The sequence below is a fragment of the Crocodylus porosus genome, unplaced genomic scaffold, assembly GCF_001723895.1.
Source record: "Crocodylus porosus isolate Cpor-Errol unplaced genomic scaffold, CroPor_comp1, whole genome shotgun sequence".
Classification (NCBI taxonomy): Eukaryota; Metazoa; Chordata; order Crocodylia; family Crocodylidae; genus Crocodylus; species Crocodylus porosus.
The window spans coordinates 303,465-327,087 of NW_017728944.1; the positions used below are offsets into that span (position 1 = coordinate 303,465).

Genomic DNA, 23,623 nt, shown 5'->3' on the forward strand with positions numbered 1-23,623 from the left:
AATCCCTATCCCAAGGAGTTTACAGTTTTGACAGGTTGGAAATTGGAGAACAAGGGGTGGAAAAGCAGCAGCATTATCTCTGAAACAGAGAGACAAAAGCCCAAGTCCTTAAAGGTATTTAGTTCTGAAGTTCCGTTGACATCAGTGAGAATTAGGGGCCAAAGTCCTCAAAGGATCTAGACCAGTGGTGCTCAACCTCTGACCCGCAAACCAGATCCAGCCCACAGGTCCAGAAACTTGGCAGTGGGGGATTGGTGGCAGCTTTGTTGCTCCTGTCCTGCCATTTCTGGACACATGGGGACCCCCCACAGGCCGGATAATGTGGCCCTGCCCCAGCATGTGGGCTTGCTTTGTGACCTGATCTGGGCATGTGGGGTTGGGCCCGCATGTAGCTGGATCCTAGTGCATGGGATAAGACCTGCGGGCCGACTTGGCATGGGATCTGGCCCACAGGCTGACCCTACTCCACTCATCTGGCCTGTGGTGTTGGAAAGTTGGGTACCGCCCATCTAGACCAAAGTGACTTGCCCATGGTCATGCCACAAGTCAGTGGCAGAGTCAGGGTATGGAACAAGAGCCTTGTGAATTCCAGTGCAGTGCATGAACCCCAGTGCTTTTCTTCCTTTTGCTCGAGCCCAGGAGGGTGAGGTGGGAATAACGCAGAAATCTGTGTTGGGCTCTGCCTTAATATCCTTTCTTCTTTGTCCCCGACAGCCAACACCAGGCCGGAGAGATGGGGCCTCCCCAAATGCCAATGCCCCCTTGGAGGAGTCCTTTCCTTGGGTGGGGCCGAAGACGGTGGTGCTCCGGAAGAGCCCACAGGGGGGATTTGGCTTCACCCTCCGGCATTTCATCGTCTACCCCCCAGAATCGGCGGTCCACACCAATGTGAAGGTAATGTTGCTGCTCCATGCTCTCCAGCTCCATCAGCCCTGTGGGGGTGGGGGAAGGAACAGAGGATGGTCAGAAAAAGATGCTCATTAGGAGGAGGATAAAGGAAGTAGCTGCTATTTGATAGCAGGGACTAAACTTGCAGACCCTGGGTCCAAGCCCATATACCCTTCTCAGCAGGAACTGAGGAATAAGGTTAGTCTGGAGGGTGCTGGATAGGGTCCTAGGGTGGCAGCTATCTTGGTCCCCTTCATATCAGAACAGGCCTGGGTGCTGCCCCCTATTCAAGAATCACTTGAATACTTGGGGGTGGGCCATATGTTGGTCATAAAAGGGCACTTGCCCTGAAGAAGCCAGTTCCTCCATCCACCTCTTTAGACCTTCAGAGATGTTACTACATAGAGTTTCCCTTCAAAGCTCTCTGCTTAAGAAGTCTCTGGCCAGAATTCTCATGTTTGTGACAGGCAGGAGACGAGCTCAGAGAGTTGGAGGGGTCCCTTTAGTCTTCAGTCCTGGGAGATCCCACAACTTATCAGCTAAGAGTGGTCTGTGGGCCTGTGCACATGGATGACAGTACAGGGCTTCTCTTGGCTTTGGTTTCTGCATCAGCCTGTCAGAGTTTCTGGGGTTTTCTGAGTCACAACTGGTATCTCTGCTCTTTGCTTTCAATTCTGGGTATTCCTCTGGAGGGCAGGAGCCTCACAGTCACCCGGTTTTCCTCCCTGCCTTGTAAAAGCAAACTCAGTGGCCTTTTTTTGGGCTCCATTGCTCTGGAATGGCTGGTTCCCTTCACTTCTTTTTCACAATTCAGCTACATAGCCCTCCACAGATGCTCTTCATGATCTCTCCAGATAGTTCCTGCTATCTGCAAAGGCCTCCATTCAGTGTGACTTCTCTCAGGCCAAGGAAGAGACAAGATGTGTCTGGCCAGCACCCCCTCTGAATCCTGGCATAGGCTGGGACTGAACCAGGTGTGTGTGCATAGCCTTCCCAGCTCAGGGGGACCCTCACCAGGTGCTTGCTCCCTGCCCGTGCTTCTGGCTATACCCAGCAAATGGGAGACAAGTTGACCTACAGGAACCTGCAGGGCAGAGGCTGTTCCAGATTTATGCTTTTATGGTTATGGAGAGGAAATGGATGCAAGTAGCCTGGAGCTGCCCCATGCCATGGTTCCTGGCCAAAGAGAACATCAGGAGCGCAGCACCATGGGCTGGTGTTATCTGGTGAAGACCCCCACCCCTAGCTTGCCACTGCTGAACACAGGTTTTAAGAAGAAATGGTCTTTGAGTATCAGCCAGTCCTGTAGGCCCCTGCTGGTGCTCCCCAGCCCCAGTAACTTTGCATAGGTGCACTGAGGTTTTGGCATATTATAGCATGAAGTTAATTCCTTAGGTGCTCCCACCATCTTATTTGCTATGATGGAGGTGGTGCCAAATGCATAGGGACAAGGAGGAGAGAAGATTTTCCTACTACTCAGTCCCTGGGTGGTGTTCTTATGCTTATGGTAGGCAGGTGACCAGAACAGACAGCTGAGAAGTTGATGCATATTGCTACAGAGGAAGTGAAAGGCCTTTGGAATGGTGCCTGTTGTGCCATGCCAGGTTGGGGGGTTTCTCCCTGCCTGTTGAGTCCAGCAATTACCTTTCCAATGCATGACATAAGCCTGTCAGTGTGGCAATGCATAACCTCACTCCCCTGATTAGCCTCTTCTTTGCGACTCTGGCCCAACCAGGCCTGCACATGCTTGGTGTTTTTCTCTTACTGGGCCCAGCAACACTTTGCTGTGGCAGTGCCTGGGCCCTGCACCTTCATGCCCAACATGCAGGTATGGATGTCTTCTTTTATTTGGTTTCCCAGATGTTCCACTGCCACTGCTTTGCAGTGTGATACCTGTTACTGCACTGGCTAGAGGGGCTATTTGGTCTCTGTACGGCCATGGGGAAGACCACTGTGGGGGGGTCTAAAGCAGGTCATAGCTTCCATATGGAACGTTGGGGTGTCAGCCAGGGAGTACAATTTGGAAAGCAGAGCCCTTCATGATACTGCACCCTCAGTCATCTGCTTTGTCCAGGAGTTCAGGATCCCCTCCAGGCTGTGAACCTAGAGTTCCCTCCCTTACAGATGCATCTTTCAGTCTTCAGGTAGAAAGGGGAGTGCAAGAGTGGTTTGAGTCTTTTAGGATCTGCTTGTAGCTGACCTTTAGGGAAAGGTTGGAGGCTAGGAGGAGCTCCAACCCAACGCTGCCTGACTGCAGGAGACCCCCATGTCCGGGTGGAGAATGGTTCCCAATAGGGGTGAACTTTGTGCGCTCTTGTGGAGCAGAGTTAACCCCTTCACCCCTGAACACCAGTGCTTGATACATGTAGCAAACATGCTCTCTGGCTACCACACATGGTGTGGGACAATCATGATTTTCTGCAGAGACGTGCAAAGCAGTGGCAGAAAGCAATTACAGTGGCAAGGTGAGGCAGCTGGTCTGGACGTAGTTTCAGGCAAAATAACCCCTGGGTTCTGGGCGAATATTAACTAAACCACTACTGGGTTTGGGACAGTTTTAGTAATGTCTGTAGGATGGGGGTGCCTCTTCTGCAGGAGTGTGTCAGAGGGTAGAGGAGGGTAGGTAGCTCCAAGTCCCCTGTTGCTGATCTATTATACAAAGACACAATAGCTTTTGGGGGTCTCTCCAGAGCTCGTCTTCCCCTTGCTCTGCAAGAAATCCAGAGTTTGAGCCCTAGATTTTTTTGTTTGCTGCCTGTGTGTAGAAGGAGATGCTGCTCAATGCAGACATGGCAGAGGAAGAAGAGGGTTTAAGTGGCAGAATATCTTTGCAACACAGGAGCTAGCAAAGCAGACAGGGATGTATCGTGATCTGGTTCCAGAGGGAGCTGCACCCCTTTCTTGGCTGCACATCAGTACATCTGTCCAGTCAGGCAATGTCATTTTTCCAGGAGAAATTAGTAGTTTTGGCCCCATCACCCCTCCCCCCACCAAAACCCTCTTTCTTCCCAGAGAGGCATGGGCCTGTCCTCTGAAGCAGGGAGGATTTGTTGAAACATTATTTGACCTGACTTCCTAGCTCTGTACAGCTGCCTCTGCTTGTTGGTGTGTGTTTAAATCCCAGTCCCCCCTTTCGTATCCTGCCAAACTGTTTGCTTTGTTGATTGCCCATGGCGGTGAATTCCACAGGTTTGCTACATGCTTCCTCCAGCAGACTGACTGGAAGCAAATTTATAGCTTTTGGAATTTACTGCCTGTCACCCTGACACTCTGGGCTCTTTGGTTTGCTGGATCAAGGGGAAGGGCTGAGGTTGCCTTAGTCAACCTGTTGTACATATATTATCATCTCCCACTCACCACCTTTCAAAGTCAAATAGTCCAAGAAATGTTAATCTCCCTGCCTTGACCTCTTAAACATCAGACATCTCAATGCCTGAGGTCTAGACTGCTCTGCCTAACTCCCTGAAATACATTAGTTTCATGAGACCTGGGTTCCATTTTCAGCTGTGACACTTACTCCCTGCATGACCTTGGTCAAGTCATTTGATCTGTGTAAAATAAAGGTAGGAAATATGTTCTTCCTCCCTTTGTCTTGCTGGTGTAGACTGTAGGACCCTCCTGGGAAGGGAGCTACTCTTTGCTGTGTGTACACAGTGTCTGGTTCAGCCAGATGTCAGCCTTGGCTGGAATCTCTAGCTGCTGCTGTATTTAATAGTGTGCGATGTGCGTGCAGGTGTTGGCAGCTTTGGCATGGGTGTGTGCCTATGGGCACATGCCTAGTTGCATGCTGGAACCATGATGGTTTTTCACACACACTTAATTTACTCCCAGTTCTTTTTAGAAAACAAGGTGCTGCCATTCCCATGGGACTTCATTCCAGGTTGGATTTGATTTAAAGCGCTGGCCACAAAGCCTCGATTTAATCATTGTTTTCTACGAAAAGTGCATTCTTGTTGTTTGATATCCTTTATTAATTCAACTTCTTGAAACTGTGTAGTTTTAGAGAAAGGTAAGGGCTTGACTGTGTACACAAACTTGCAGAGAGACAATAGGTCTGATGGAATCACTAATCAGGTCTGTTATCTCTCATCTCCATATACTGCTGTTAACAAGGATGTTATCTCTGGAGACAACAAGCTCTCGCTGTGCCTGAAGAAGGGTGTTTGTGCCCGAAAGCTTACAAAGAACTATTTTCCCAACCATTTAGTTGGTCTAATAAAAGATATCACATCTACTCAAAGAACCTTGTCTGCCTATGATCTCTGGAGAGACAAATCTTCAGTTTGAGAACTGAAACTAGGCATCACAGAGGTACTTAATGGGCTCTTCTAGACTGAGCAGAGTCCTACTGGGTAGAGTGGTTTTCTTTAATCTTTACTAATATATGGAGGAGCCTCTGGGAACCCCATAAGATTGGGCCCCTAATATAGCCTGTTGTGACCTATTTATAAAACTTCTAAAAAGGTTCCATGAATATATTGTCTCAAATAATATATAATTAGAAGTTTTATAAACCCTATTCCATGATGTTATCTTTGAGCTTTAACATATCTTAAATTAAAACTATATTTATATAAGTTTATTTTTTTAAAAAAGCATCTTAACAAAGAAATAAAAATCTGATTTAAATAAAAAAAAATCCAGTTTTTTTGTTTTAATGTATTTTTTTAATCATTTTTTTTTTTTATATGCCCTGTTTCATTCTTTAGGACTTGGGCCTCCCCATGTCTCCTTCATTCAAATCTCTCCTCTTCTCGTTTAGGGATATCTGTTTAACTGCCACCCTCCACTCCAGAGGAGGCTGTATTTCACTGGTGCCTTAGGAGAGGCATATGAAGTGAAATCAGCTGGAAGAACCAGCTGGATATGATTTGATTTACCTGGTCCAATGGAGGTGGAGCAGAGTGGTCCCTCCATGCTAAGACCTTCAATCAGGAGATTTCCTGATAAAATACAGCAGGGGGACATGGGTCTAAGTGACTGCTGCTCCTGAGCCATTTCTCTGCTAAGTCATTTCTTTCCCCTGATTGTCCTGCCTGGCTTAGGCCTTGAACAGCATCTTGCCTCCAGGTGCCTTTTGATCTCTGCACCAGCTGTTCATATTTGCAGACTCTTAAACACCCCATGATAGCACTGTGCTGTGAGTGCCCTCCTCCAGATCAGCTGAGCATTCCTGCCTCAGAGGGGAGGGGTGGGGATGGGGTGAGGCCTTGGCACTCCCAGCGCTGTCACGTGATTGCTGCATCCAAGCAGAGCATGAGAAATCTGGCACTGACACACTCACCTTGGTTGTGCTGCAACATCTGGCAGTGGCTCATGACTGCATTGCTTTATCAGGGCTTCAGCGCTGGTTCAGGCAGCCTCCAGCAGAAAGACATGGCTGTGTAACCTCTGCTGTGTTATAGCATCTGGCAACGGAGACATGACTGTGGCACCTCAGTATGTCAAAGCACAGAGCCCAGGGGTCTCCATGGTTGAAAATCCCTAGCACTGAGAGGCCATTGCATTACCTCTGGCAGGGTCTCTCATTCGGAGACGGGGGGACTTCCCCCTCTGCAAAACACAGAACTCGGATATAAGGATGGACATAAGGAGGACTGGAAGGGGCCTTAGCCATTAAGTCCAGTCCCTGGTGGTCACATACAGCCATGTTCCCAAAAATCCCTAAAAAACCGGCACTTCAAACCTTCCAAAGGAAAATGGGGACACCAGCAACAAGAGCTAGGTAAAAGGCAGGGGAGATGAGGGTGCTGCCAATGCCCTACTAGTGCAGTTACAGGGATGTGCTGGTTAACATATGCTCTGGGGATCCAAGGAAGAGGACCCTGCCCCACCCCATGCCACAAAGGAAGAAGAACCCACCCATGGGCTTTAAAAGCTTGATGGAGGGGAAGAATTCCTTCCTGAGCCACATTGGGCAGTGGTGGGTCTGACCTTGAGCAGATGACTGAGATGCTGCAACCAAGAACATTCCAGTTTTCTGAGCGCTAGCAAGGGCACCAGCCAAAAAAGCCCCAGCCTTTATTGCAGCCATCGTCCAGTGCTCCAGGGACACGATCCCCACTCCTCTCCTCTGTCACAGAGCCAGCTCAGCACTGCCGTGCTGTCCCGTCATGCCGCCGGCATCCCAGGGAGAGAGGCGCCTCTCCCAGCCGGCCCCAGTCCCCAGCAATATTTGCTGACATCTCGTCCATTCAGATTAGGCGTCTGGTTGGGAACTGCTGTCCGTGCAGCACTGAGCTTTGTGGCCAGAGCCAGTTCTCTTGAGCTTCACAGGCGAAACTGTCAGCTTTGTCATGGCAGAAAGGAAAAGTTGGCTCTCCTGGCAGGCTGGTTCAAAGCCTCTATGGGGCTTGAAATCTCTCTTCCTCTCCTGCAGCATCAGCTTGAACCAGACGAAGGGGAAACTGTTTGAGAGTCATAGGGTCCCTGCAGCCCCTTTGCTTAAATTAACTCCACTGTCTGGTTATGGATAGGGTTTCATCCTGCTCCCTGGAAGCCTCCCGTCTCCACCTAGCTCCTTATGGGGTCTTCCTCAGTGCCATCCTAGAGGCCCCCACATGGGGGAAGAACTATCAGCATTTTCCAGATGGGGGAGTGAGTCATAGAGTAGACAAAGTGACTTGCCCAAGGTCAGTCAGGGCATCTGTGGCAGAGCCAGAATTGAACACAGGTCTTCTGAGAATCCAGGTCTTCTAGCACCTCAGGGTGTCAGGCCAACTTTCCTGCAACTAGTGTTATTCTCCTGAGGAGTGCTTTTTGGCCACCTCTTCCACACGTGAGCACACAGAGGGCTCTTGCTTGGTTCCTACTGGGTTCCTCCTTTTCCTCTGCGTGTGGAGGTCCATCATGAAAGCTTGCCAGCCCAAACGCTAGGTCTCCTTGCCAGCCATTCACCTGGGTTACCATGGAGGTGAGGGGAAAAGTGATGATAAACTAAACAAAATACACTTGTAGCATCTGTAGGGCAACAAGGATGATGGGTGGTATGGAGGAGCGTCTATAGGAGGAGAAACTAAAGAGGCCAGACCTATTCAGTTTAGAAAAGATTCACTTGAGGGGGGAACATGATAAAGGCTTAGAAAATACTAAATGGCAGAGAGAAACTAAATAGGGATTTATTATTCCAACCCTAATATTCTATGATTCGATTATTTGCTCTCTTTCACGGTACAAGAGTTAAGGGTCACAAAATGAAACTAGTAAATAGTGAGTTTAAAACTAACAAAAGGAAGTCCTTTTTCACAGTGTGTAATTCAAGTGTGGAGCTCATTGCCACCAGATGCTGTGGAAACTGATAATTTAGCTGGATTCAAAAAGGGATTGAACAACTTGGAGGAAAGGGGCATCAGTAGCTATTGCGTGTAGGAGTTGGGGATGCAGCCTCTGCATTAGAACTTTCTATACCTTAAATGCTGGAGACTGCAACAGAGAGGAACAGTGGAAAAACCCCTGATTATACCCAATTCATTCTCCCTTCCAGCATTTACTCTCTGCCTCTATGAGACACAGGATACTGGGCAAGATGGACCTATAGTCTGACCCAGTAAATGTCAATTAAGTTCGTATTCTCCCCTGAAGAGCAGATGGGCAGGACCATGCCAAAACATCGGGAAATCTCCATCCCCAAACCTTCACTATCTGCTTTATGTTTTACGTCTGTTTTGCTCAGCTGGGCAGCTCCCTGCAGACTGTCAGGTGAGAACACCTGATCCTGCCCTGCACAGGTCAGGGATGTAACATACCTGGCACCCACCCTGCAGCCTTTCGGCAAGCAAAGGCAGATATTCCTAGGAATGGATTGGGATTAGACAGCAGTGAAATGGGGATCGAAAGTGCAGCTTTGGTTGTTCCCCCTGGCTCCACAACAGTGTGAGCTGGGGCAAGCAGGGGCAAAGGAGCCAGGGCCCTGGTCTGGGGGCTGAGTTTCGATACAGTTGAGTCAGCCAGGAGGCAGACAGGAGCTATGCATTCCTCATTGAGTTTTTTGGCAGCGCTGGCAGGTGATGTCACCCCCTCTTGGTGCCCTGAGTGAGCTGAGCCCACAGGCCCCAGGGGCTATTGCCTCACCTGTGCAGAGGGAGCCAAGCAGGTTGTCTGCTGCCAGAGATGAGAGGAAAGACGGGAAGCTTTCCTCTGTGGGGGGCCTTCCTACTGCACATACCCTCCCTACCCTTGGCACCACATCTCCCAGAGTGCAATGCCTGCGAGTGTGAGGCTGGGAGTGACAGCTGGCACAAAGCTTTTGCTGTTGGCACCCCTTGCCACCCACATCCAGCTTCGAGGCCTCCACAGGAAACGTTCCTTTCTCACTCACCCTCCCCACAATGCTCCCTGCGGTTTCATCTACCCAATAGCCCTGCATGTCTGAGAGACAGTAGTGGAGGTCCCAGGCTCAGCCGTGATTCACAGAGAATTTAACTTTGCTCCTTGCAGTCTGTTTCTGTGCCCTTTACTGTTGGCCCCTCTGGACACGGTACCCCTGTGCCTTGGGTTTTTGGCTCCCACTGACTTTGAGGGGCAGAAGAGTTCCCCACCCCATGTGATGGCAACCCTGACTCTGCAGCTGCTAATCCTTCCACTGCTATTGCAAGGCCCTGTGTGATGGGAGGACAGGCTGTGGCTGCCTCTCCTTTCTTCTCATAGCTGCTGCCCAGAGGGACACTGCCATTCTTTCCCCCAATCCCATGCCATGTCTTTGCGCATTCTCTCATCATTGCTTTATGCCTTGGACTTGCATGAAAGGAGCCAGTTGTTGAATGGGGAGTTGTACCCAGATCTCCCAGGGTGGTGGTCTACCTGCCTAGTCACCCCTCCTACCCCTGTGCTACCACCTGCTCTGTGGGTATCTCTCTTTTCTGTTGTCTCTGTGCACCCCACCTTCCCTTCCCCCAATCTCTTGCTATCTTCCTTGGGGAACAATAGTTACACAATGCCCAAGGCCACTCTCCCCAGCTCCTGGTGTATTTTTATCTTTTCTTTCTCACTAGCTCTGGTTGCTTTTGTCTAAGCACTGTGGAGAGGGAGCTGTCAGCTGGGCTTGGAAATGCTTTGCCCTCTTGGAGTGAGCAGAGAGGAGGCATGGCCATTAAGACCATTATAAAATTGGAAGTCTCTTTCTTAGCACCAGTATTCAACCTGCAGGGGTGCCATCCAGTTCCCTGCTTCCCAGAGGCTGAGAACTCTGGCATCCCGCTGTGGCTTTGTAGCATCAGAGATGGGAACCCAGCCACTGCCACTGGTGAGCTCAGGCACAGTAGCTGGGTCACTGGCTGCACTTGTAAAGCCCCCCTAGGTCCCACCAAACTGGAAATCCTCCTGGAGAGAAGCTCAGCCTGGAGGATCCTGCCCTGTCACTCCTGGAAGAGTGTGACATGATCCTATGGAAGAAACAGAAGGCAAAATGCAGGGGAGCTTGGGCAAGACTAGGGAATAATTTAGACTAGTATGTACCCCCGGTGTCAGACTGCCTGGGGTTGAACTACCATCATGGGGAGGGACCTCAAGGTCATGTGCTCTCACCTCAGGACATCAGCTCTGAATTCAGAGGGGTTTCTTTACCTCAAGCACTCCCACCTTGGCCTTCTCACCATTGCCGAGGGAGACAGAGACTCTCCTGATATCCAGACCCTTTGTCTTCTCCCCCTCCCAGCTCTAGACCTTGTCTGCTTGCATCACGCCACACAGAACACAGAGCAGGAAGGATGGCCCCTCTGGCCAGATCCTTCACGTGGCTTCCCATCGTGAACATAGCTCACCAGAGATGATGAATGCAGTATTAGATATAGCCAGTCTCCTGACTTGGGGCTACCTTTGTGAAGCCCCTCTCCCACCTCACAAAGTCACTTGCTTGCATTGGCATGGGCTGGACCACTGCTTGTTCACTAAAGTAGCTCTATTAGCTTTGGTTTTAGTCCTGTGAAAAGGTGTTGGCTCTGACAACTGGGCAATCAGTCCCTGTGCTGGATGGGACAGGAGGCTGTACTGTGCTAGCTTAAAGGCCATCATCTTTGAGTTGTACCTCATCTTTGCATCCCCTTTCTAGCCTGCTCAACTCCATGGCCTCTGGACCTTACTGCAGCCGACAACTCATTCAGAGTCGGCATCCTGAGGGTGTCAGAAGCTGGTGGCCCTGCAGGAGCAGGGAGCTTGTCTTGGGAGTAGGGGGTGGGAGATTTTCAGTACTGCCCAGAGGGCTTAGCTGTCCAATTCTCAGTCTCTCTATTGGGATGCAGGTGTGTCAAGCTTTTAGGTTAGTTGGTAAACAGCAACTTGAGTCTTTCTGTTGCTCTCCAGTGTCCCCTCTTGGTTGACTCAGGAATGGTGGGCATGGGGACTAGCCAGGGGGGTAACTTGGGAGGGCTCAGGGAGTAGGGGGTGGGAGTTTTTCTTGGGGCATGCCTCTTTACTTAATCTTCTGACCTTCCTAACTCACCTTTGGGGCAGTAGCTGCATTTGCTGCAGATCTGGCTGAACGCTGAGGGATTTGAATTGGTATGTTTGTCTCCTGCTAGCAGTGCCAGCTGCCCAATATGCTCCCATGCCAATCACCCTGGTGGCAGGACCATAGCTGCTCTCAGCAGGAGGCCCTTTGTTGAGTTGAGAGGGTCACTTTCACTCTCAGTTGGAAGGGCGGATGGTGGTACCAGAAGCTTTATATCCCGCCTGGTAGCTGGCACAGGCTGCTGAAGGCATCAAACCCCAAATTTTGAGATGCTCCATCTCATCTCCCCGACAGCCTGGGGAGAGGAGCTGGCAGGGCTAGCACTTCCAAGGCTCCAAGTAAGCATAGCCCCAGGCACACTGCCCTAGGAAATTGGGGTGGTTTGTCCTACCCTTTTGGGTTCATTAATCATCCAGGTGGGAGCGAAGGCTTTCTCCTCCTTGCATCCATCAAAGGGCTAGTGCCTAGCTGGCATTGTGCAGAAGGCAGGGTGCCCAGCTGGCAGCTTCATTGAGTCTGACCCCACAGAACAGCCTGCCCTTTTGCCTGGAGTACTTGGAGGAGCAGGAGCTGAGCTTTGTCCCCACCCACAGCAGCTGCATAACCACGTTGGGGCTTCCTGAGCAAAGGGGGCCAAAAGGGCACGCCTGCCTTGGCACTGTCCCCTGGGCTTAGCCTTCCCTGCCCTGAGGCTGGCAGCTCAGATGGCAGATTAGATTGGTCACTATGAAGGAAAACCCCTCCCTCTTCCCTACCCTCCCACCAAGCTGATGTGCCTGTGCCCCCGAGGAGATCCTGTATCTAAAGTTAATTTTATATCCTCCCGTTACAGTCAAGAGGCAGCAACAGGGAGAGGGGAGGAAGCTCCAACCACCCTTTTGGAAATCAGGATCTCCAGGCCAGTTCTGCCTACTGAGCCACCAAAGCCCCTGCTCCCTCCTCCTTTTGGGATACAATACGGTTTAAAAAGGAGAATCTGCCTCTCCCAAGGGTCTTCTCTTGCTCAGCTGTGACACAAGTGTTTCTGTCTTCCCTTTGCAGGAGGAAGAGAATGGAAACCGGGCAGGTAAGTGCTCTTCAGTAGCCACGCCCACCCCTGCAGCTCACATGGCCTATACGCCATGTGAATGCAAGTGTGAGAGAGTGCTTGTGTGTGTGTGGCATGTGGGTGCATGGAGTGATGTTTGTGTGAATTTATGTGAGCATGTGTGTGCATGTGAGTTTGTGCAAACCAATGTGAGGTGGTGTGTGTGTGTGTGTGTCTGGTGGGTGCATGAGTAAGTATGTACCTGTGACTGTGCCTGTGAGGGTGAATGAGTATGTGTGGGTGAGAGGTGGGGGGATGAAGGGAGCTTCCCCTGTCATGCTGTGAGATTTACCAGCACAGACTTCCAGTCTGTCCACTGAGAAAGAGACTAGTGGAAAAAAACCCAGATACCTGCTTATTTGTCAAAAACTGTGTAGCTGGCCTAAGTGAGCAGAAATATGCACTGTGGATCTGTCCAAGGACAGTGTGGCCAGGTGGGGTGGGGCGTGTGTGTGTTTGTGTTTCTGTCATGGGGGCTCTATTCACCAGCTCCTCTTGGAGTTAATGGCCATTGAGCTGATAACACCACCCTAAATATAGGCTCAAAATAAGCTGGATCAGCAATTTAGCTGCAGCTCAGGAGGCCTGGGAAGGAGTTGGTAAAAATCTTGGCTTCCTCATAGCTGCAGACGTTCACATGGGTGCTTGCAGTGAATGGTGATGGTGTGGGGGCATGTCTTGGGCTACAGGGGATGGATGCCCCCACACCCATACATGCAAGTCTGCTCCCTTTGCTCTCTTTCCAGAGGTGGCATTATTCTTTCCCAGTCCCCCAGCGGCCACCCCACTGTAATTACCTCAATCTCCCAATGGGCATGATGGCACCGTCAGAGCAGAATTCAGTGAAGCCTGCCCTGCCTGCTGCTGGGGAGCTTGCTGGGGTGAGCTGGCACGTGACATCTGTTTCAAGGCGCAGTTTGTGAGGGGCTAAGGCCAGGGCAGCATACTTCATATGGGGGTCCTTAAGATCTCTCCATGTCCCCACAAATAAGCAAGGACCTTCCAATCCACACCCCAGAGCTGACTCACTCTTGCCTTTCCCCAGGCTTTTGGGGGCTCTTGGCTGGCTCCTGGGGAGGGGAATCTGCTTATTCATAGGTTTTGGTGCTGCTAATGCTGGGATTTCAGCTGGGATCTGTGACCTGATGGAAGTTTATACCTCAGAGGCTATTGCCTTAGCTTTAACTTAGTGGAAAAGGTGGCAGCAGCATTTGGTTTGGGGGCATGTGTGGATGCCAAGTAACGCCCCCTCCAGTGCCAGGCGGCAGGAGCTTCAATACATAAATCCTGTCCTGCTTCACCTTGACTTTAGCTGGCCTGCAGCTTGCCTTTTGGACTAGTTTTCTGCTTCCTTCCCCAAGCCAGTGCCAAGTGGTGTCCCTGGCATGACAGTGATGGACAGGCACTCTGCCTTCCAGTGTCCATCAAGTCTGTCTGTGGGCAAGTGTAGCACTCAGGAGGTGGGCTAATGTCAGAGGGATGCAGGGCACTTTGGGCTGTCGCAGCTCATCCATCCTCGTTGCAAGGGCCGAGTTATTTTAGTCTTGCTCGATGCCTTCTCCATGCGCAGCGCTGCCAATGTGACCTGTGTATTCCAGTCCTCTCCTTCAGCCTCTTTATTACTGTAGTCCTGCTCCTCAGCTCTATTAGTGCCCTTCAACCCTGGCCTGCAACCTCCCCACTCCTGCCATCCCAGTCCTGGGCTCTCCATGTGCACCAACCACTCTGCAAATGCCACCCCCCAATACAAATCCCGCTGTTCCTGTTTTGGGTTCCTCACACATGGCTCTGCCTGCTACTGATGATCAACCTCCCGTGGTGTACTAGTCCAGGGACCCTATTGCACCTCCAGCAATACACCAAACTCTCTTCAGTCCTGTGGTCAATGGGGGCTGGGCCCCCAATGTCTGTAGGGTGTCATCTGAGGTCAGCGTCAGTGTTGTGAAATTCTGCTGGATCCATCCTGGGGGGGTTGCCTGTGTATTTCAATCCAGTCCTTGAGCATCCCCATTCAGTGCTCTACTGTTGCATGTGGTGCCCTTGCAGCCTTCTCTGCATTTCTGCTCACTCTTTACCCTTCTGGACAGTCATAGAGTGGTTTGGCTTCTGGGACCGAACTTAAGTTGGACTCAAATTCTTCCAGGTGCATTATTGGGTCTACTAGGGCTTGAGGAATGGGAGTGCCCAGGGTCAGGGGGATCCATCCTGTAGACCTGTGGCTAAGGGTCGGGTGTCGGAGGGCAAGGTGGCAGGTTTGGAAGTGGCTTTCTCATGGTTAATGGAGCTGTGAATTGTGCAGAGGATAGGGCTAAAGCACAGCGCTTAGGCACTCCACCTCAAGGCAGGCGCTGAGTTAAACAGATCTGATGCAGTCAGAACAGATAGCAGTGCTCCCTGCTTGATGAGGAGCTTTCAGGTTGGTGATCCTTACTCAGTGCCAGGCCTGTGGGGCGCGGACAGGATGCAGAGTAAGAACAGATGGAGGCTGCAAAGGCCCCCAAGCAATGGGAATCTGGTGCCCTTTGGGCTCTCTCTCACGCAGGTCTTTCTGCCGGTGGATATGAAGTCTCTCTAGGTAAATACCGCCTCCTCCCACCCCAAGCTCCTTCCTCCATGGCTGTTCCCCACTCATTTCCCATTCCCATCCCATACTCCAAAATCACTTGCATCTTCTTGCCCTGACCCCAGACCTTGACAGTTGTAAAGGATTGTGGGATGGTGATGGGTCAGGACAAAAATGATGCACCTGGGTTTTGAGTCTGAGGGGGTGATAGGAAGAGAACATGTAGTTCTGGTGAAACTCTGTAGTCCTAGCCTGCTATCCCTTGGGACTGCTGACTCTGGGCTTTGTTCTTGCTCCTTTAGCTGCATCCTTTCCTCCTAGGAAGGCACAGGGCCTCCAGGAGTTCAATGGGGGACGCAGCATAAAATGAATGATCTGGGCTTTCATCCCAGGAAGAGGTGGTATGTCTCAGCCATGGTAGGGTATAGTCCTTTGGGAGGGGGAGGTGTTTAGGCTTGTAGAGCTATAGTGTGTAAGCATGATTCAGGGGTTGTTTAATTGGTGTGTGGGTATGTTCTGTATGAAGTGTGTGTGAACCCCACGGTAGATGTGTGCAAGTGGAGTGTGTGTGTGTGTGTGTGCATGTGTGGGTGTGCTGCAAGGGGAACTCCTGTGATATGCTCCTGCTTCCCTTGCCAACCAGCTTGTCATGGTCCTTTTCTTTCTGGGAACAGGTCCCCAGCGGAGCCGCTTGGAGCCCATGGACACCATCTTTGTGAAGAATGTGAAGGAAGATGGGCCTGCACACCAAGCTGGCCTCCGCACAGGTAAGTACGGGTGTGTGTCTGTGTTTTGGCTTCTTTAGCAGTGTGAGGGACTGGCTGCAGTCTGCCCTGCACTGGGTATCACTGATTGCCCCTTCGTGAGCATGGGGAATCAGAGGAATCTGAAAAAGCCAGTGGCCAAGTGCTGCTTGTGGGGGAATAAGGAGCTTGTTTGGGGAAATAACCCCCTGTTTGGTTTGGTTTTTGTCTCTTCTAATCCCATGTCTTTTGGTGAATGGGAGAAAAATAGTCTGTTTTAAAAACTCCAACGGCCACTCAAAACCCTGCATCCTTAGCTGGAGCCTGGTGGAACACTGCTCCAAGGAGGAAGATAGGCTTTTATTTTGGGTATTAAAAACAAGAAAAAAAAGCTAAAAACACTGTATCAGGGAGAGGCCCAAATTCATCCTCCCCAGCCTTCTGCAGGGCTTGTTCCTCCCAAGGTCCAAATCCTGTGGGGCAGCCTGTAAAATGTAGGGCCTGCTCCAAAACCCATTGGAATCAAGAGAGAGGCTCCAACAGAGTTGGGGTCAGAGCGGGGAATAGGCAGGCACTCTCCTATATTGGCTGCAAAGCCATTTCACACAGATAGGAGGAAAGGAACTTAGGTCCTCCTAGTTCCAGCCCGTGCCAGTTCCCTCGCTTTATCTTGACTCCACTCAGCTGGGGAGCAGGGGCTGGTAATGGAGCCGAGTCAGAGTGAGAATTGTTTCTGAAATGGCAATGAACTAATGGGGAGAGGGAGCTGACAGGACTTCTAGGGTGCACAGGAAATGGCTGAGCTGTAATGGATCCTTAGTGCTACCTCCATAAACTCATGCCTGGCTTGGGTGCCTTGTTGTCATCCCCATCCCTCTGGGGTTGCCTGCACTGTTCTTGTCCCAGATCTTCAGTGCTTTGTAAGCTGCCTTTGGGGTGCAGAGCATGACTGTCCCATCATCAGGGAAAGCTAGTAGAACCCAAAGCTAACAGTGAAGCCAGGGTGTGCTGCAGCAAGGTGTGAATCTCCGTTTCCATCTGGAGGCTCCCAGGACCTTTTGGCCCTGAGCAGCATAGAATCTGTGCTTGGGAGCTGGCAGTGCCTTTTGCCCTCCAGAAACTTTGGGGCTAATGGAAGCAGGTGTAGGGTGAGGAGTGGAAACAGTGTGTGCCTGTATGTCTGTTTCTGTAGAGAATCCTCAGCCTTTCCTCTTTTTATTGCTGCAGAGCATTTGGAAACCAAGGGTGCCTGTGCATGAGCGCGGAGGCTGCTCTGATGCACTGGAATTCCAGCCTCCTGTGTCTCATGTATCAGCATCCCCGCGCTTCAAAATGGTGATGGAGGCACTTGAAATAAAGCTTGTTGAATGAGCTTTAGTTCAAGCGCTCCCACCACTATTTTGAAGTGTGGAGGCACTGATACAGGAGATATGGCAGTGCTTTAATAAGAGTGGCTTTTGGAGCTGCTCTAATGAAGGTGTCATCTCCCACACACCTGGAGCACATGTAAAAGTGCACCAACTGTTCCTGATCGTGCCTTTGGATTCCCTACATTCCTTAGGTACCGATTTCCCCCTTTTTCCCTCCGTTTCTCATTCACTTTCTCTTTTGCCTCTCTCTTCATGCCCACCCTGTTCCCTGTTACCCAGGAGTTGCCAGAGTGTCTCTCTCCCTCTCACAACTGCAGTGTTTTGGGGCTAGGATGCTTAAACCAGAAAATGAGAGCGGTGCCTCCTGAGATTGTTTGAGATTGTTCCTATCTGTGATTTCTATTGCAGCTGACACTAGGACACTTTTAAGAGAGCTCCACTGTTCTCACCACTGGGCACAAAATAGTACAGACAGGCCTTACCTCAGAGGGCTGCCAGTCTGGAAGAAAATCATCCTTGCCTTTTTTTCAAATTTGTTCTAGACATTTCTTGCTGCCTTCAGAGTGGGGACCTTGCACAGGGTTGTGGGTGGGTGAGAGGGATCAGTCTCGTTGGACCTTTTACATGGGCCCATATCTCGTATGACATTGTGTGAATTGGTCATGTAGATTGTAGAGGACCATGTTGCTGCTGCCACCGCCCAGTGTTGACTGTCAAATGCAAGAGCATAGAACCTGGCAGCTTGGTCCCCTAGGTGTTGGGGGCGCCAGCAGGAACTGCTTTACAGGAACTCAGGGTGGGACGGCTTTTGCCCAGCTAAAATGATCAGGAAGCAAAAGGGAAGGAAGGCGATGAGTGCATAAGATCCTCTGGGCCAGATGTCAGCTGGCATAGATTAGCACAGCTCTGTTGACAGTAGTGGAGCAGCACTGACTTACACCAATCAAGAGCCCCACCAGGAGCTTAGAGTGGTGCCAAGAGAGGCTGCCATCACCTCCATGAGTTGTATCCGGCTGTCTTGCACCAGGCACTCATTAGCTCTGCCAGTGTCAAGGCATTGTGACAGCTGCAGAGGGGAACATGTCTGCACAACAGACTGGAACAAGGAAACTACATATGTGCGTGCAGAGGAGAGCAGGTTCCTCTGCCTTATGGCCTCTAGGGTCATTGGTGAGGACAGATGGGACCTCTCAATGTGCTGAGACACACTGACACTCCTGGGGCATGGTTGGACCTTTTATTGAGTGGCATGTCTTTAAGGGGTGTCTTGTGTTGCTGTGGTTACTGCAGTTGTTTTTGCTCCCTGCCCCCCACCCCCCCATTCACTCCTGTGGTGTTCCCCTTCTTCTGCAGGAGACCGTCTTGTCAAGGTGAATGGGGAGAGCATCATTGGCAAAACCTACTCCCAGGTCATAGCACTGATCCAGAACAGGTGAGTTCACTCTCCACTGGGTACAGAGCAGGACACATATCCTGGGGAGAGTTCATGGGCTGAAGTTCAGTGACCCTGAGAGGCTGAGACCACAATATTCACACTCACATTAGGTTGCTAAGACCTCAGTTTTCCCAAGTGCTTGGTGATTTCAGGGTAACCAGTTTGAGACCTTTCTGGCCTGATTTTTATCACATGCCAAGCACTTGCTCCTGGAGGAGGTCTCGAGTCAAGTCCATAATCCTAGAATTACAAGGATGGAAGGGATGTCAGGGGTCTAGTCCAACCCTGGCACAGGTGCAGCAGGCACTTGTCCTCAAGCATCTCCAACAGATGTGCATCCGGCCTGTAAGGCCTATCCAGTCGCCAGAAGTCACCGGTCACTTTTGAAAAGTCTTGGTCCTGAATCCATATTTAGGTAGTCTCAATTGGTCTTGCTCCAGTGGCATTGAACACTCAGCAGCCGGCACTGAGCTATGGACTCTGAGCACCTCTGAAAACTAGGCTGCCTATTTAGGGTGCCCTCATTACAGATTCAGGTGCTGAATTCTTAACCCAAGTTTAGAAACGTTTGTCTTATCTGATTGGATAGTAGGGGTGGACTGGTCAGAAGACCTGTCTCATTACAGCTGGGACTAGGCACCTCAGAGAGGGTCATGACCATAGTTCTTTTATCTAACTTCCTGGCACCTAGGAGGTCTTCATGAGCCACACACATGGCATAAGACTTGGGTGTACGCTATTTTGTACAGGCATTACATAGCTCCAGCTTTACCATCCCAAGGGCTGCATTGAGAAGGAGTATCTTATCCCCAGTATACTTGACTGCCCCTCCATTTGCTTCACATTTCTTCTTTCCCAGTCCTTCAAGGGGAGTGAGCTTCAGCAGCTCAGGTGCTGCCACCTTCAGGACTGGACTGCATTCTCCAGGCATTTGATGGGCGTTTTCCACACTACGTACTTGCAGGGAGAATGTAGGTTTGGCCTGAGGAGGGACAGGCTGGGGAGGGCGCCTCAGGTTTTCAGAGCAGCTGTAGGCACCAGGTAATTATGGTGAGTGCTAGCAGCTGTTTCCCATGTAGCCAAAAAGGCATTAAAGCAGCTGCATTCCCCAAGACCTTTGCCCTGAGATATTACCTAAGTGGCTGGATCAGAGAAATCCAGCATGAATATGAGCCCTTTGGACATACCACCCCACACATGGCCTTGGAAATACCCTCTGGGTGCACAGATCCATGACAGGCTGGTTTCAGGAAATCTTGCGTATCTTCTTCTATTGGGATTAGTGGTGCTGCTGCTGTTGGTACAGCAGTAGAAGGGTGTTGGGGTATAAGAGTCTGGTTATGGCTGAGCCAGCCTATATGGCAGAATCCACTCCCCCTTTGTGTCTCCAGCAAGCTTGTTAAAAAGGCTGGGGGAAAGCCAGCACGCCTCTTTCTTTACAGCAGTGATTTAATGAATGACCTGGATTTGTGCGCATCGCACCATCTAATTACTAATTAGATTACGTATGAGACAAAGCTGACCTGGATGGCTCCTAAATATAGCAACTGGGGAATGAACCAAGCAAAAGTGATCTGGATATGAACTCAGTATAATACATGGGCCTGGGCATTAATATGTATTTGGAAAAATATCAAGTGGCATGTCCTGGGGTAGTTGTGAGAGGGTGGGGGCGGGAATAGTGAGTACCAAACTGGGCTCTGAAGCTGAAGTGTAGCCACCTTGGGTTCATGCGGAGTTTCTTCTTGTGGCTTGTGCTTAGTGTCTGTTGTGCTCGTGGTTTGTTGAGGAGGAAATGGGCACCTTGGTGGCTGGGGCTGCCTGTAAGAGAGGGGCAGCCCCAGCCTCTTGTGGCTTGAGCAGGATGTGGGAAACTCAAACTCTCAGTTCTGGTCCTGGGTCTCAAGTGGAGTATGAGTTAATGGTTAGAGCAAGGGCACAGGGAGCTGGGACACCTAGGTTCCATCGTGGTTTCTAGGGGAGAATGTTGTCTAGTGGTTAGAGCGGGGGGCAGAGGGGACTGTTGACACCAGCCTGCTCTCTGGGCGGGAGGGTAGTCTGATGGTTAGTCTGAAGCAGGTGAACTAGGAGTCAAAGCTCCCTGCACTTTTACTGACCTAGGGTTAGCAACAGTGACTTCTGCAGAATGAGCTTGGAGGAGGTAGCAGGTGCTGTGGGAGGTAGGGAGCTACAGGTGGAGAGAGTGTCAGGGAGAGGTGACGCGAGTCCCAGGGGTAGAGCAGACATGTCACAGCAGGCACCTGTCTGAGTCAGAAGGCAGCACATCCCTGTCCAGACCAGGCCTTGGCCTTGGAGCTGGTACTGACATGTGGCCCCATGCAGCAAATGGGTGGAGCATACACAGATGACAGGGACTCCCCTTTGTCACAGATCGGCACTGCTTTTAGAGGAAGCCTTGCCTCAAGAAAGAGTCTTATTTGGTCTGCCTTTTATTAAGAAGACCCCCTGAAGTCATCCCTGGCTTGGCATGTCAGGGGGCAAGCCTGTGACTCAAGATTCTGGCTTATCTTTGTCCCTGACTTCCCCGGTGAGCCACAGCACCCTTGCCTCAGACAACTCCTTTTTTTTGGTTAGCTCCCAGGAAAGCGATGTTCTCTTTTTCAAAGGGCTGGGGCGGGCATGAAGAGTGCCGACATCCCACAGCCGACTGCTTCAAAACAACTAGTCTATATTGTGCCAGTGCAGTGCCCTCTGTACTTCCTTGGACTTTATTCTCTCCTCCCAGGTGCTATTCCTTTCTCTCTCTCTCTGTCCTCCCTGGGACTTTCTCTTGGTCATCCCTGAAACACCCTTTCTCTACTCCCCGGCTCTCTCAGAGCCTTGGTCTTTTTCTGGCCCACACAGTCACACTCCCAACAATGTTGTTACAAAGCTATAGTATGAACTTGGGGACGACACTTGCCCAATATAATGAAACCTACAGTCACAGGGAACTAATTAGAGAGCAGTCTCTGCAAACTGCTGCTAGGCCCAAACTGCTCTCTTCTCCTGGGGTGAAAAGGGCAGGCAAGTTATCATGTGTATTGAACTATTTACAGCAACTATTTACATCAACATGTGCTTATGCTGATCCCCTTCCAAGTGTTCGCTACAAAAACCTCAGCCTCTAGGCGTTAAAACCAAGTCCTTTCTGCTTCCCCAGACCTGATGCTTTCTGGGTAGGAAGATGGCCCACTGGGGTACCCGGCTGCTGCCATTCCTTCTGTGGCTAACTAGCTGTGTGCTGGACTCCCAGCGCCAAAAAGCACAAGCCTCAGCCACTAGGGCTAAAGGGGTGACTCCCCTGACTGCATGTTAGGTTGCAGCTTTCGGTAGCTGTTCTGGGGACTGGGGAACTTTGTCCTGTACACAAAGTAAGGGCTGTAGGAATGGATTTGACCACCCAGTGCCCAAGATCAACTGTACCTAGGGCTTGAGGGGTTGTGGGGAGCATTGTGTGTAGCTGGGGAACTGAGCTGGAATTTTACTCCAAGTGTCCCAGGAGCCCAAGTTGTGCCTTGATCCTGAGCCGCAGGCACTGCAGTAGCATCTTGCAGCCATCCCAGAGATGCTCAGCTCCCAGAAGTCCCTAGTGACAGATGGTGACGAGGCAGCTGGGGAAAAGGGGAATCTCAGGATTCCAGAGATAGCAGCTTGGATCCCTGTCATACCAATGGGAATCCTGAGCTGGCCCCAGCTGGGTCGCTTTGTGTTGATGCTGCTGTCAAAACCGGTTTAGCTCCATGTCTGGTTCTCGAGGAGATCCTGCCACCAGCTGAGGGAAACATCAGGCTCGGTGAAGGGAAGTGGTGGCAAAACCCAGCTTGTAGGACTCCTGGAGTCCTTACCAGGAGCTTCTTTAATGTCTGCAGACTGTTACCTGTGGAGCCAGTGAGACTACCTCCTGCTTCCTAGTCAAGAGTGTGGGCCCACATTGGACATGCTTGTGGTAGGCCTCTGGAACATAGGACAGGGGTGTCCCAATGCCTGGTGGCTGCCATTACTCCTTGTTTGCACATGGATGTAGAGCCTGTATATGATAGACCATTGGTGTGCCTGTTGCATCTGATATGCTGACACTGCCTTTCCCTTTCTCTGCAGTGATGATGTGCTGGAGCTCTCTATTATGCCCAAAGATGAAGACATTCTTCAGCTGGTGAGTCCTTTGCTAATGAGAACTCCCCCTTCTCTCAGGCCAGGGGCAGCTTTCCAGCCACTTTCTCAGGAATGAGTTATTCTGTGTGTGGAGCCTTTTCCCTCTGCAGGGGTGGGAACTAGTTTAAGGCATGTACTGGCACCCAGACCCTGCGCCGAGCCCTGTGCAGAGCACTGACATGCAGGGAAATTCTAAGAGCTGTAAGCTGCGCTGCACTCCAGGAGTCCAGGAAATGTTTCACAAGTGGCTGCATTGGGCCTCTTAGAAGGAAGTTGTCGCTTAAATTTGGCAAGGATGTGGCTTAACTCAGGGATGTGTGGGCTGCATGGAGAGTTTGTCAGGGGAGATGTGAGAAGCCGCACGTCACTGGAATGCTGTCACCCTCACCCTTGATCATAGAGGTGCAGCAATCAGAGGGATAGATAACGTTTTCCAGCATGCTGTGCTCTTTCATGTACCCCTCTCTTCCCTATTGCATGCTGAGACTAGTAATTCTCCACAGAGTGCACTTCTCCATGAAGGACAAGGGCACACATGTCATGCAGTGGCAGCTATTTGGGCTGCAGTCTGACCACTCCTGCTTTGTGCTTACGGTGTAGCTGTAGTGCCAATCAGATGTTGCACCTGAGAAGGTTGGCAGAGCCTCCAAAAAACTAATGGGATGCTGAGTGGGGCTGAACATGTTTTCTCAGGCTTCAGTGAGTCTGCTCTGGATGTAGCTGATTGTAGTGTGAGGGTTATCTGGACAGTGCTAGCACTGAAGGTTTATTTGGGTAGATTAGCTGTAGCTGTTGGTGAAGATGGAGACCTGCAAAGTCCTCTGAATCTGGACCCCTCCTTGGTTCAGAAATAAGGCAGATGGGGTTGGAGGCCAGGTCTTTAGACACCATGTGTAATACCAGCCCATTGTGATCACAGTCATTCCTGCCTAGCAAAC

General features: G+C 50.8%; 1 protein-coding gene across 2 annotated transcripts in view; it reads left to right on the plus strand.

Annotated features, from left to right (window-relative positions):
• The window catches only part of ARHGAP23 (Rho GTPase activating protein 23), a 116,199-nt gene that overhangs the window by 47,637 nt on the left and 44,939 nt on the right, over positions 1-23,623 (plus strand). For both annotated transcript variants that reach the window (XM_019550248.1, XM_019550249.1), the window contains exons 2-6: positions 715-894; positions 12,374-12,398; positions 15,657-15,749; positions 18,449-18,527; positions 22,632-22,686. In XM_019550248.1, coding sequence (XP_019405793.1) covers positions 715-894; positions 12,374-12,398; positions 15,657-15,749; positions 18,449-18,527; positions 22,632-22,686 — 432 coding nt within the window. The remainder of the gene's footprint in view (positions 1-714; positions 895-12,373; positions 12,399-15,656; positions 15,750-18,448; positions 18,528-22,631; positions 22,687-23,623) is intronic.